This window comes from Lonchura striata, chromosome 1 (assembly GCF_046129695.1).
Source record: "Lonchura striata isolate bLonStr1 chromosome 1, bLonStr1.mat, whole genome shotgun sequence".
NCBI classification, from domain to species: Eukaryota; Metazoa; Chordata; class Aves; order Passeriformes; family Estrildidae; genus Lonchura; species Lonchura striata.
The window spans coordinates 96,580,325-96,595,272 of record NC_134603.1 but is presented as its reverse complement, the minus strand read 5'-3'; the positions used below and the strand labels follow the sequence as shown (position 1 = coordinate 96,595,272).

The window sequence follows — 14,948 nt, the reverse complement described above, 5'->3', positions numbered from 1 at the left end:
AAAATAACACCCTGCCTGAGAGAGTTGCACGTGGGATCCCTGCAGTGCTGCTGCTGTAGTGTCACAGTCTTCAGTGAAGACTTTTGTTTCTGTCCCAGTGATCCAATAGAGTCAGTGCCCTGAATGCTTTTGGTTGTGGAACAGTGGCTGTTTCTCCGCAGTGCTCTAATACTTGTTTTCCAATTAAAGAACAATCACTGTTTTGTTTAAATTCCAGGAAACTTGGAACGGCTGGACAGAAACTTGGAGGCTCTGCTGTCCTTTGCCACATAAAACATGATCCCATGGACCCTGGTGGATGTTTCACGCTAACCTCAGCAAACGTGGGGAAGTGCCAAACTGTTCTCTGCCGGAATGGGAAACCTCTGCCTTTGTCCAGGTGTTATGCGATGAGCTGTGAAGAAGAGCTGAAGAGGATTAAGCAACATAAGGCCATTATCACAGAGGTTAGAGAGCAGCTGGGGAATGTTGCAACTTGCGGCTTCTTTGGAGAGCATTTGCACAGCAGTGCATGAAATGACATGATATCGGTAACCTCTAGGAGGTGGTGTGCATGGTGTGGGTTCCTCAGTTGCACATCTCCTTTCAAGGTGATTCGTACCGTGCAGCCAAGCTGCTTTTTCATCCCATTACCATGCTGGACTTCAATTAGCTTTCAAGAGTGAGCAGCTGTGAGCATGTTGCATTGAAACAGGAAAGCAGATAGTCTCTCTTCCTTCTAATGGGAGAGGAATTGCTGTGTTGAAACTGTCATGGAGAGCTTTTCCAATTAAAAAGGATGAGAGGGCAGAGCACTTGGAACAATGCCGTCCTGCCCTTAGGAGACTCCTTGCTCCTGGCAGGCTGACTTTGCTGTCTGAGTTGTGTTCCCAGAACTGCCCTTTGACAGGCTGCTCTTGAAGAGAGCACTTGCCCAAGAGGAAAACTCATCCTGTGCTCAGCTAAACCATGAGAGAGGAGAAAGCTATTTGTTCCTTTCTTAGATGCTTGAAGCCACTGCTGTCAGTTTTGCTTTGCCTTGTGTGACACATGCGCAGGAATAGACAAATATTGAATCCTCCTAATGGTGGGGGAAAGGGCAGAAACCTCCCTGTGTGCCTGAGAGCAGAGTGGGCATGTGTGTGTGGAGTAAGTCGTGTGCCTGTTGATCTTGCCTGGGAAAGGTGAGGGCTGGCATCTCAAATGTGACAAATTGAAAGGGAATTACTCCAACATAGTATGCATCAGGAAGGCATGCTCATTCTGTGGCTCTGTAGAGGAAAGGGGAAATTTCTAGGCTGAATCTTCAGATGACTCACTGATTTCATGTACACTGATGGCTTATCACTGCTGTCAGCCTTCTAATGGGAAAGTTAACAAGCCGACATGCGGGTTTTTTTTTTTCTGAGTGATTTTAAAGAGGAAGCTTTTTTAGTCTTGGTTCACTTTTTTGTGGTTATCTGCTTTATAATAATGCCTTCAATTATTAGCTGGACCCAAAAGGTGTAAATCCTCACTTTTGCTATTCTTCTTGAATACGCAATTAACAGGGTGCAGCTATCCCCAGCAGGCTGACAGATAGCCAGACTTGCTGCTTCAGACACTTGCTCTGCTTATTCTGGCAGCTTGGATTCTAACCAGGGCAGGATTCTGGGATTTGGACGTGCATAGGATTCTTTTCTCAAATGCGTCCATTTTTACTGATGTTATCCCTTCAGATACTACTCCTCCTCCCTTTGCAAATGTCATATCTAAGTGGAAATGTAGTAAGTAATTGGGGCGTGTAAAACATTTCACTACAACTCAGCTGACTGAGAAATGCAGACTTGCTCTCCGCTACATTTGACTTGCATGCTAAATTTAAAGGGTTTTTTAAAATGAACCTTTATAAAGTGATGAGCCAAGATGAAACCTACAATTGTTACAGCTGCAAGAGAAGACTTGTAACCGAATGAGCTGCCCATATATCAAACGTGTGTTGCTTTGCTCTGTCTAAAGCCAGATACGTGGGTGGAGGAGGGATAAGTCTGACTCACTGGTAAAAGATTTGTCCAGTTGGCTGTTGCAGCTGCAGGAGCAGAATAGATGGCTCTTTGTTGCAGCCTTCTGCTTTGTTGGTCTGTGCATAGGTGGTGCTGATGACAAATCAGTTGGGTGTAGGAGGCGCAGCACAGAATTGCAAACCAGCCCTTGCTGTGCTCTAATCCCAGCTCTGTCACCTCCTTTCAGGTCACTTTGCTTGTCACTCTCCTTGTCTGTGAATGGCAGTGTTGGGGGCACTGCAAAAACAGCCATCAGTCGAATACAAGGAGAGGCAGGTACTGTATATCCTTGTCTATCTTGTTGCCAATTTCCTGTCCTTTCTCATTTCAGGATGGCAAAGTGAATGGTGTGACAGATTCAACAAGAATCTTGGGGTACACCTTCCTTCACCCAAGTGTTGTGCCGCGTCCTCACGTCCAGTCCATCACCTTAACTCCACAAGATGAGTTCTTCATTTTGGGGAGCAAGGGGCTGTGGGACAGCCTCTCCATGGATGAAGCAGTTGAGGCCGTCAGAAACGTGCCTGATGCGCTGGCAGCCGCCAAGAAGCTTTGCACTTTGGCCCAGAGTTACGGCTGCAACGACAGCATCAGCGCTGTCGTGGTTCAGCTCAACGTGACGGAGGACAGTTTCTGCTGCTGTGAGCTCAATGGGGTCCCGCCCCCCAGCCCCGGCATCTTCCCCCAGTCTGTCAACGTGGTCATCAAGGACAGGCCCGCAGACGCGCTCGGGATGCCATCTTCGAGCAGCGGCATGGCTTCCGAAATCAGCAGCGAGATCTCCACCTCGGAAATGAGCAGCGAGGTGGGGTCCACAGCCTCAGACGAGCCTCCCCAGGTGACCATGAACGAGAGCAGCCCGGCGTACCCGGGAGAGCAGCGCTGCATGCTGCACCCCGTCTGCCTGTCCAACTCTTTCCAGCGGCAGCTCTCCAGTGCCACCTTCTCCAGCGCCTTCTCCGACAACGGCCTTGACAGCGACGACGAGGAGCCCATCGAGGGGGTCTTCACCAACGGCAGCCGCGTGGAGGTGGAGGTGGACATCCACTGCAGCCGAGCGAAGGAGAAACAGCTTCTCCAAGTGCCAGTGGAAGCCAGTGATGAAGGGATCGTCATCAGTGCCAATGAAGATGAGCCCGGCCTTCCCAGGAAAGCTGAATATTCTGCCACAGGCACAATAGGGCGCCGGCGGGGCAACGGCTCTGTGGCACCACACGAGAGGAGCCATAACTTAATTGAAGTTGCAACAGATGCGCCACTCAGAAAAACCGGGGGCTACTTTGCTGCTCCAGCACAACCTGATCCCGATGACCAGTTCATCATCCCACCAGAGCTCGAAGAAGAAGTCAAGGAGATTATGAAGCAGCACCAGGAACAACAACAACAGCAGCAGCAGCAGCAACAGCAGAAGCAGTATCCGATGGACCACCTGGCAGACTATTATGACACACCACTATGACCCACTCTATTTACTGCTCAAAAATAAACTAACAAAAAAGGAGACTTGACTGTGAGACCCAGTGGGCTTGCAATACAGCAGGGGTTTTCCTTATCCTTTTCCTTTATCCTTTTCCTTATCCTGCCACTACAGATAACTGCAGCTTTTCAGTTTGTTAGGTTTAATATTCATTGACTTTCTTCTAGAGACGCTTGACTGGTAAAGTTTAAAATAGTTAACCCTCCCTTAACATATCAAGTGTAAAAACAGGAAAACAAAACAAAAAATAATAAAAAAATAAAAAGGTTTAATATATTGCTGAGAAACAGATGATGATGTAATATTTTTTAAAATGGCTTGTTTGTTTTGTTTGAAAAGCAGGGCAGTAGCCAGTGCTAAATGATTTAAGTAATATTGTAATACTGTATTTCTTTGAGAGAAAAGGCTTTTTTTGGTCTTGAAAATGATAGACATTTGTAGAATATGGAGACTAACTCCTAGGAGTTGCTTTACTCTTTCAGGTGACTTAAGTCACTGAGATTCACTAATTTTCTCTGAGAGAACAGTTGATTGGGAAATTCCTGTAAATAGCTCAGTGTTGTATAGTGATGCTTACATGTTTTGTAGCCTTGGCATTAAGGACACAACCTGAAAAACTGACCTTTTTTCTTAAGTGACTCTTTGGGCCATGGTCATTAAACGTAATGGACTGTGTGGCTGTGTACAAGTTAGCTAGAGCCCAGGTGGTGTAGACTGTTCAAAGAAACTCACTTTTTCCTCTGGTCTCTTTCTTTCCTTACTTTTACAGACACGTTTTGTTTGTGTTCCTTACTGCTGCCACAACCAGCATGATTGTATAGAGCTCATTTGCTGTAGAACATTTACATACCAAGAGTTATATTAAAGCCGAATGCACAAATGAACATGTCATAATTTTTTGTTATAATAAATACGAAATTTACACCTGATGTCTGCTTTTATGTCTGACTAGCTGAGCAACAGCTCTCAAACAGCAGCTTGCTGTGGTTCCTCAGTATGCTGCTCAGTTAACCAAGAAGTGTTGAAACTTTTTCAGCTTGATCACATTTTTACACTAACTGCAGAAGCTCACTTGTACTTTCAGAATTCAAAGGTTGTGTAAAGTGGCCTTTAAAAGATACAAACCAACTCTCTGAGGAATTGACCTCTTCCATTTTTTTCCTTCTTGGTACTAATGCAGCACTATTGATTTGCCCTTTGCCACAGTATTGACAATGCCAGAAGACTGAAGAGGAGAGCGGTGTGCTCTGGCTCTGTCCCACTGGGACTGAATGACTGAAGATAGAAATTATGAAGAGACAATGAAAGGTAGAAGGAAAGCTGTGGATACTGAGAGAAGAGAGAAAATATGAGGAGAAAGCAGAAAAATGAATTTAAAACTACCTATGTAAATTTGCTCCAATGTGCTGCAGGAACACGAATTTGATGGCAATCAGACTTTGATAGCAAAGGGGCATCTTTTTGTCATTCCTGTGGGAAAGAAGAAATGTCTTTTCTCAGTATTGCTCTCAGCCAACTGCTCCATTGTACTTCTCACTCTTTAAAAGCTGAAGTAATGTGCAGTCATGACAGTGTCTTGTTCCTTCTTGGCATTTGGCTTGTATTGGGAAGAGGACTGTGGTGACAGGCTGTTGTCCTTATTCTGTTCTAGGCTGAAATAGCCAAGTTAGAACAGGATTGCTGTTAACAGAAGATTTTTAGTTACTTTTCCTTAATAACAATAACAGCAGAGGAGCAAAACACTAAAATACCTGGTTTGATAAATGTTTATAGCACTGTGTACTGTAGATCTAGAAAATTGTATTTCATTGTAATTTGAGCTTCAAAATATCCCTTTCTTAAAGAAAACTCATTAAATAATGTATTTAAACAAACAGGGTTTATGGTTTATTGGTCAGTAACTCTCAGGTGTTCTTTGGTAAACAGTTTGTATATTTCAGATTTTGCTGAATTGATTCATTGTCTTTGGAAAACGTTTTGTTGGTTTTTTTTTTTCCTTCTGTTCCAATGCTGCTTGAGGCTGAGGGTGATAACTAGCAAGGACACTACCTTTATTTTCCTGTTGCTGGTGGAGGAATAACCTTGCTGTCGCTGTCTCTGGGCTCAGGTGTCTGCTGTGCTGTACATGGGGTAATTCAGAGAGAGGAGCAGAGGGCAGAGCAAGAGTGGAAGGGGAACCATTTCACGTGAGCTAAACTTTGGCTCAGTGCTGACGACTGATACTCCCCTTCTCTCATGTGAATAGAAGGGTATGCACATAGGCTCTGTAAGGACTTTCCCTTCTCTCCATTTGAAGAACAGACTCCCAAGAACTTGCCAGGCCCTGTGGCATTCACTCCCTACAGCCAACACTGGTTTCCCTACTTACGCCCTTTGAAAAGTAGATGGCAAAAACTGACAGCCCACTGAAGGCTGCCCCTTTTAGCCTAGTGCCTTCTGTAAAGTTAACAGCATCCTGGGGTCATGGCTTCTGTGGCAGCAGAGTGACAGGATTTTGGTGGAGGAATTGTACCTTTGGATTATTTGCTCTGCTTTGAAAAAGATGGCTGTGATAGTAGCCTGTCTTAGCAAGTCATAATGTGAAGGTTTGATGCATTCATAGGGGTGACTTCATCCCTCTGCTGGGCTTTGTGTCACGTATTGGGCTAGATTGCTAGGTTGGATGGCTTGCTGCATGTTTGTAAATAGCATTTAGTTTTAAACAGGGGTAAAAGGTATTTTGTCCTGGCTTTAAACTGGGACTTGAAAAACAACGTACAGTGTTTGCAACTCATGATTTTTTCTGGATGTTACAATTCTCTTTCACAAAATGGGGGGTTAGTGTGTTCTCACCTCATGAGGGATGAAGCTAAGGTCACCGATTGCATCTACATGCACTAATCTGCACATGATTTTTGGATTATGCTCACAGTGTATTTTGCACAGTTTTGACCTACTGGACTATCTGACTCAAAGAGATGTGGATTTATTTGCAGAACTTGACAGCTGTAGCGGGGATGATGGTTGGGAGCTAAAAAGAAGCCTTTCAGCCATGAAAAATGTAAAACCCCATTACTTTTATAATCAAACCTTGCATGTCCTTTGCAATTTGCTGATAGTTGTATCTGAGACAAGCAAAAATGTATAAATAAGAGGAGGTAGATGGCTGATTTCAGAGAAATGAACATATTTACATTATTTCCTGGAACATAATTTTAAACACAAAGTTGTGGTAATATTGAGAAGTAACTGAGTGACTTCTGTGCTTGTAAATGTGAGCCTTTTCTTAAAAGGCATAAAAGCTTTTTTCTTCTTCTAATGTAACACATTTTGTTGTGTCAGAATAGCCTGTTGGCATCCTGCCTGTGCATTCAGTGTGTGGCACCACCATTTCCATGATGGCAACCACCATGGTGGCATCGCCGTACTGGCATGGCTTACTGGCCTTGGAGTGTGCCGCTGCATCCATGTGGGTTGTGTCTCTCATGGCTACAGAATGTGTTGCTACTATAGTGCCCCTTAAGTCTTGCTTCAAGTAATCTCTTTGTAGAAAGCTCGGCTTCATCACCAGCCCTCATGTTTGTTTACAGTTCATGCATGTAATTTTCCAGCAAATTGTACATATTTACTTCTTAAGCATAACTTTGCTACTTTGGAAGTGCTGGGTGTTAATGAAATGTCACACTTGGCTCTGAAAGTAATTTCTGCATCCCTGCACTAGTCATGGATGGTGCCTCTTGGGTGCAGCCTTGCAGGTCTGGGCTTGCAAATATGTGCTTGAGTGGGTTGGTTGGGATAACCCTGTGAAGGGTGTTGCTGGTCTGGAGGGCAGGAGGGCTTTGAATCAATTTAAGCAGAGCAGTAGGATTCAAAGGAGTGAACAGAATAGCAACTTCAGCTTGATCTGCCTGATTTCCCTGGACACTGCCGGCCCCTTAGTGGAGAGGTGTGCTTTTTCGAAGAGGAGAAGGCACTCAAGCCAGACAGTTCTCAGCAGTGCTGTTGGGTCAGGTCCCTCAGAGCTTTGGCTGCAGGGGCGAGCTACATGACCAGAAGATGGTAAAAATATCTTTAGGGCTCAGCTGGAACCAGGACAGTCTTGGTGTCTGTTAAAAGTTTACTGTTCTCTGTTAACCTGCTTTACTGCCCTGTTTTGTTAGTTCCCTTGACTTGTCTGGGGCTAATGCCTGCTATTGTTGCAGTAGTTGCTTTGTCTTACAGATCTGTTACTTGTGTGCTTGCACTGAGGGTTTCATGGCATACTACGTGAACCAATCTGTTTCCTCTTGGTTGCTTGCATTTTGCTGTGCCTCAGACTGATGCTGTAAGTATTTGAATGCTTAACAAGCCTAAGAAGACTCCTGCTTCTGTGGAAGGCTGAAAGTTAAAATTTGTCTCCTGCCTGAGAGCAAGTAACTCCTCGCAGCCATTTCAATCAAAAGGTGAGGGTGGAAACCCCCCAGATATTAGACAGACTAACTGCAGCCCCAGGGCACAGTCGGTATACCACTTATCTAGGACATCAGTGTGGAAAATGTTCCTTGTTTGCTTCAAGTCCCTGGTTTAAATGCTTGGTCCCTGCTTTTATCCAGACTGTTTTATTTGTATTTCCATTCCTGTTGAGGTCAACAGTTCATCCTTTAGCTCATCCTTTCTCCGGCTGACAAGTTTGGATTCACCTACGGTTGACTTGGATACCTCGTCCTACCTTTTATCTCATGCCATGAGCTAAGCTTGCCCTCTAGGTTGAGACTGAGACAGGATCTGAACAAGGCAGACACTATCTCATCTTTTCCATATTTTTTTAATATTATAAGCTAAAGAGAGACACTTAAACTGCAAGAGTTCATCAGAAACGTGACGGCATGAGGAAGCTGTTGCATAATAAGTGCAGTGTGACAGAGACCTGGGACAGGCAGGACTGGTCTGCTCCCTCATAGGGAAAGCCAGGAGCCGGTGATCCCGAGGCTTTCTGCTGTAAGGGATTGAGGGTGCCTGATTTACAATCAGAGTGTGGATTCCTGCACGTCTGGCTTTGGGGGAGAGGATGAAGTATGCAGTCCCAAGGCTGGGGAAGTAGTTCCTGCTGTTGGATGGAGTTCAGCTGGCTCTTGCCCTGTTGCCCATTAGGGTCTCAGCTCCAATGTCCTGCTGCTCATCACAGCCTCTGGTGCATTTGGTGGTTTTGTTGGAGCTTGTTCTTCTGTGTGTCTCATTAAAATCAAGGAAACGGACAGAAAAGGGATCTTTTACCAATGGTTCTATAGAATTCTCTCTGGAGGTTTGTGTTTAGAGCATGTAGGTAACTTAGGGGTGTCCAAGGGGCCATCAGTGGGCAGGGATGGGACTCTGGAGGCCTTCAGGAGCTCCCGTGCCAGCAGCCCTTGTGACAAGAGCCTGGGCACCAGACACAATGCTCTGAGCACAGCAGGCTCTTCTCCCCTTGTTAGATTCAGCACAGCTGCACCAAGAGAAATAAATGTGTTTTAACCATAAAGTTGTCAGTATTGACTCGTGGAACAGATGGGATTGTTTTGCTAATTAAATGTATGCTGTTGAATGCTTTAAAGGAAATTGGGATGCAGAACTATGAAGAAAGACTGGTGTAGCAGAAGTCTGTGACTTGTAAGATGCTTTTTCATTTTAATTCCTCTTAAGGAGAGAGACACCAGCATTTTGTGGGGGAAAAAAAAATCTTCCAGTAGGTGCCCTTGCAGTTAGTACTTACCTTCGTCCTGAAATTACAGAATATATAGTGACATCCAGTGCATAGAATAGTGCATAGAATACATAGTGAAGTGCTCTGCTCAAATGTCTTTAAAATTGGGTGGCAAAAAAGAGCAAAAATTGTTGTATCTTTTTAAAGTGGCCAAAGCTGTCCCCCTGAAAGGAGCAAATCTCTCTGAAAGCAAGCTTTGCCAGGTAGTTTCATTTAACAATGAGTAAAGAGATTTTTCTGCTTTCTCATTTCTGTTGGGCAAAATTTGACCACATTTTTTCTGAATTTGTTGCTTTGCTGTTCAGTATCAGCTCAGATATCAACAGAGTCGTTCCCTGGCATTTTTTGAATGCTTTGGAGATAAGAACATGGGAAAGGATGTCCCCAGACCATCCTGCACCATCAGAAATAGGAATGTCTAGGAAGGGGGATCCATAGCAAGAGACCCTCCCCACTCCCAGTGGTCTGTGGCTTGCACTTGTTTGAACCAGGAGCAGTGTCCTTGTGAAGATGATCAGAGATGGCTTTCAGGCCTCCTGTTTTGTTTTGGTTTTTTTCCGACGAGGAGCTAGCTGAGCGTTTATATTTGGGGCGGGGAGAGGCGTATTCCTGCTGTCCGTGTTATCTGGGAGCTGCGAGGGCTCCCCCTCGTGTTGCCGCGGACAGGACCGGCGCTGCTGCACCTTCCCCGTGGCGGCGGCGATCCCGCACCTCTGCTCCCACCCATCGTGCGAGCCGTGCAGGAGCACCAGAGGCTCGGAAAAGCCTTTCTTCACCAAGGAAGGCAGCAACACAGACAGAGCAGGCGTCTGCTTCGCACAGACGGAGGGCTCTCGGAAGCCTCCTGAGTGTTTGTAACACATTTGCTGTGAGTCCGAACAAGGATGTGAGGGCTGAAGCAGCCAGGGAAGCCACATCTGCTAACTGCTCAGGAGAGCACCTGCAGCGCTGCCAGGTAAAACAAGGCCTTAGCAAGATCTCACGTAGTCTTAGCAAATTATGTGCAATGAGAGTTTGATCCCAGCATGTCTTATTTGGACCAATAAACTGCCAAATCTTCACTGTCAGAGCTGATTCAGTCTAAAAATCTGAATCCCCTTTAAGTTGCACAAGTGCTGAAGCATGTCCAGAGGAAGGCAGTGGAGCTGGTGAAGGTCTGTACCACAAGTGTGACTAGCAGCAGCCGAGGGAGCTGCTTTGTTTAGGTAGTTCAGGAGAAAAGGAGGCTCAGGAGATGTTACCACTCTCTACAACTGCATGAAAGGAGGGTGTAGCCTGGTGAGGGTCGGCCTCTCCTCCTAAGTAACAAAATGAGACGTAATGGCCTCGGGTTGAACCGAGGGAATTTTAAAAAAATTTCTTCGGGCATTGAAATGTGTTCAGGCATTGAAACAGGCTGCCCAGGGAAGTGGTGGCATCACCATCCCTGGAAATGTTCAAAAGATGTGGTTGTGGGTGCTTGAGGACATGGTTTAGTGGTGAACACAGCAGTGCGGGGTTAACAGCTGGACTTGATAATCTTAGAAGTCTTTTTCCAATCTTAATGACTCTGTGATGGTGCCATCTTGTTGGGGAATTATTTTTGGACTCTGAAGCAAGGAAAACACCCTATTTGCACCTGTGTGCATCTGTCTTACGAGCCTTTCTACAACCTTCTGAAAAACTACCTGTAAAACATGTGCAGGCATTTCTCAGACTTGAGCCCCTTTGTTCAAGCAAAACAAGGCCTGAGAGTTTTGGGGAGCGCAGTAGCAGGTGCAGCTCTGTGTGTGAAAGGCATCCCTGGAAATCACTAGACCATTTGTAGTAATGAAGGGCATCCTGTGACTTGCCTTTTTTGCACTGTCACACGCCTGAACCAATTACATCAAATGCCTTGACAACTGGTAGACCTTATGAGGGGTCTCATTTTTATTTATGACAGGTGATATTGAGCATCTGTGACAGTTTTTATGCTGTGTTGGCGTTAAGCTGCTGCAATACCCTGAGCGCCACCACTCCTGGGAGATGAATGATTTGAAGGAGAAGAATAACGATGAATGTCACAGCTGTCACAAATACTGCACTCATAGTGCCCTTCAGTAATTTACCTGAGTCTTAAAAAAGAAAAAGAGTCGTCCAAGTTTCACAATTGTGATTGAGAGATTTGAGCTACTGAAGGCCTGATGTGCATCTTAGCTTTGCATTACTCTATGGTGAATGTAAGTTGTGGTGGAAAATTACCACAAGAGTAACTTTAATGAACCCAAGTCTGCACTAAGAGTAAAATACATGGATTATGAAAGGAAAATTCAATTCAAACTGTTCTTTAGTGCTCTAATCCCTGTATATATTCTCATCAATTTAAAGCAGTTTCCCATGTAAACTGAGATCCCGACTTTTCTTAATGCTAAGCCTTGAATTCAGTGTCTGCTGTTGCACAACCGGTTAGTATTCCTAGTTGCATTGGATACACTGAAGCTCTTCTCTGGAGGGCTCATGGAGAGAGCTTAAATTGGTATAAAATGTATTATAGTTTGGGAATGTTTTCTTTTAATTATCTTTTGTCATTAAGAAAATGGGGAGAGCTTCTTGTTTCTGCTTACCTGAGAATTTCCTTTCTGTGGATGGGAACAAAGGTCCTTTCCTCTTACAGCTTCTCTGCAGCAGGATGGCAATGCCCTAATACAAGCAGACCTTCTAGCAGCACCAGATTTCCAGTTCCAGATACATGAGTTATTTGGGAAATGTAAAGGTTATGTTAAGCTTATTTGGAAGAGTAAACATCCTCTCTCCTTTTTGTCCTCCACTCCCCCCTCCCCCAGTTTTGTCTTTCACACTGAAACAAGAGACCTGTGTCCTTGGATGTTGATTTGCTCTCTTTTGGACAAGATTTACCCCAGACTGATCTATTTTCTCAATTTGTTTGAATGAAGGACACCTCTAGGAAAATGGGTACTCAAAGGTGCACAGCCCAGCATGATGAAATTTCCATGGCAGTATACTCAGTGTTAGGATGCAGGATCAGGGGAGAGGATTCCCTCCCCTCCTTCCTCCTCTCTACTTTCTTTTTTTCTATCTTTCTATCCTTCTCAGTGTAAATATCTTATGCCCTTTGTTTCCTCCTCAAGATTAGGGCATAGAGACACTTTTGTAAAGACAGATTATTTTTCTCTGCGAATATTCTGTGGGGAGGGGGTCCCTCTGTGGGTAGCTAATGCTGGGGTCTCAGCTGGAGGCTTTTCTCTCTGACTGACTAAAGCTGTTTGCTTACACTGAAGCAGAGTGGTGCAAATTGATAGTTTAAATCCAAAGGGGCTGGCCAGGAGTCTCACAGCTAACTCTGAGATGAATGAGCTACTCAGCCCAGCTCCTTTCACTAGTGACCTGTCATCTGCAGTGGGGCTTTCCTCCTGCCAGGCAGCTCCAGTTCACCCTGCAACCTGCATCCATCCATTTCCTCACATCTCCAGGGATGGTGGCCATTTAAATCCTCTTTGTGAAGGTTCAGAAAAGGCTTGGTGTCTCAGAACTTGCTGTACCCAAGGCTTTGAGGTTGAGAGATTGTGTGCTGTTTACCCCCAGGACAGCCTTTTGGAGAAGGGCAGGTTTGGCCTTTGCTATCCCTATTTCCTTCACAGCAGGTGAGTAGCTGTGGTGGTCACAGAGGGCAAGCTGGATATAGCCTGAGGATTGCCCTTACCAAAGTGGGACTGAGGGTGATGGCTGTGTGCATCCTTTGGCTGCAGGTGAATTAGGCTGTCAGGGGCTGTGTCAGAGAAACAGCTGAGCTTGTTTTCAGTGCTGACCTTGAAGGCTGCATGCAGGCAATGCAGACACGTGTATGCACAGGGAAAGCAGCAGGAAAAGGCTCAAAGGAATGGCAGGGCTGACAGGAGCCATTTGCCCTGCCTTTGTTTACTGGTCCAAATGTGCATTACTGTCCCATACTAACTGGCAGTCGCTGCTCAGAGGTAATGGTCAGGCACAGCATCTCCAGCAGAAAGGGGGAAGGCTAATCTGCCCTGGAAGAAGGACCACCTGCAATGGCAGCTGGAGACAGCCTGTTGTGGCCTTAGTCATGTGTGTTTGCTAGAAAATTTCTGCTCTTGTATTACACCTTCCTGGCTCACACAGTCGAGATTTTCGTGACTTCTAGAGGACTTTAAGTATGATTTTATAGTTGGAAAGCAGGGTGGTTTGGATTGTTCTGATGGCATTTGGCTTGTCCTTCACCCAAACAGGTAGGAAAGCTGCTTCTTTCCTGCCTTAGTCCTCTGAGAAGTATTTCTGGGATTTTCTCCTCTCCTCCACTTCCTTCTGTGACGGTGAATGGAGGAAACAGCACTATTTATTACCTCTTCACAATTGTTTCCTAATAATCTTTCTTCACAGTGTCAAGGAAGGAGACAAATTCAAGACACAAAACTTTCAGGAAACTGTCATTCACTGGGCCGTGGCTTTCTCTGGGGTCCCTTTGCTTGCAGTGTTTCAGGACCTCGGCATGTTTGTTGATGACACCAAGCTGACAGCTGGAATGCTTGAGGTAAGGGATGCCATCTACAGCCACCTGCCAGGGTCTCCAGGCCTAAGGAGCGGGCCAATGTGAACCTCACAAAGTTCACACAAGGCCAAGGGTGAGGTCCTGCATTTGAGTTGGGACAATCAGCAGGATCAGTACAGACTGGGTGCTGAAGGGATCGAGAGCAGCCCTGTGGAGAAGGACAGGGGGAATAAAAAATGGATTTGAACTGGCAGTGTATTCTTCCAGCCCAGAAAGCAAATCATATCCTGGGCTGCATCAAAAGCAGCATGGCCAGCAGGGTGAAGGGGGGCATTCTGTCCCTTGGCTCTGCTCTGGTGAGACCCCATCCACACTGCTGCATCCTCTTAGGGGTCACCAGCACAGAAAGGACATGGACCTTTTGGGATGAGTCCACAGGAGGGCCAGGACAATGATCAGAGGGCTGGCTATCAAGACAGACTGAGAGAGCTGGGGTTGTTCAGCCTGAAGAAAAGAAGGCTCTGGGAAGACCCTTTTGTCTTTCAATATATAAAAGAGAGCTGAAAAATGTGGAGAGAGATTATGTTGTGACAGGACAAGGGGGAACCATTTTGGTAAAAGAGCTTTATTCTTTATATCCTTTTGATATAAGGAATAAAGCTGAGGCTGTAAAAGTTAGAAACTAGTGGAGATGACGAGTGGAGGGAAGCAACTGGGTGAGGAGCTGAAAGAAGGTGACTGTGACTAATCTGTATTCAGCACCTACTTTTTGACTCTCCATGTAAAACACATTAAAATTGCTCCTGCTAACAGGAAAGGGACCCAAAATGTTTGGACTGTGAGGGACCCAGGTGTCCAAGAGAGGAACACTACAGCAACAGTCCACAGTGGAGCTCTGTGCACCATCTTCCAAAGACTGAAATACCTTCCAGCAAGTGAGGCCTTTACCACAGACACAGTAAATAAAGAGATAAGCAAAAAGAAAAAAAAAAAATATGCTCCCAAGAAGATTATTGCTTTTACACAGCAATGCCAAACAAGCATCCAAAAATGAATGGGACAGAATAAGAAGCCCTGAGATTATAATTCATATTGTACATGTATTTAAGGACTGATTTAAATTTATGAACTCTTACTTGCAACATTTTCTAAGCTTTTGGATTTGACATTTCAAGGTGCTGCTGCTGCCATGCCACCCTGAAGCCCCCTGGCTTCACCTGCCTGGCAGGGGGAGGGTCAGCTGCGGGGGTCACTCCCCTGGATCTCGAG

At 45.4% G+C, this 14,948-nt stretch overlaps 1 protein-coding gene across 1 annotated transcript in view; it reads left to right on the top strand.

Annotated features, from left to right (window-relative positions):
• PHLPP1 (PH domain and leucine rich repeat protein phosphatase 1) overlaps positions 1–4,427 on the top strand; it is a 135,400-nt gene extending 130,973 nt beyond the window's left edge. The window contains exons 16-17 of the mRNA XM_021530550.2: positions 218–446; positions 2,353–4,427. Of these exons, the coding sequence (XP_021386225.2) occupies positions 218–446; positions 2,353–3,480 (1,357 nt within the window). The 3' untranslated portion in view covers positions 3,481–4,427. The remainder of the gene's footprint in view (positions 1–217; positions 447–2,352) is intronic.
• Positions 4,428–14,948: the final 10,521 nt, after the last annotated feature.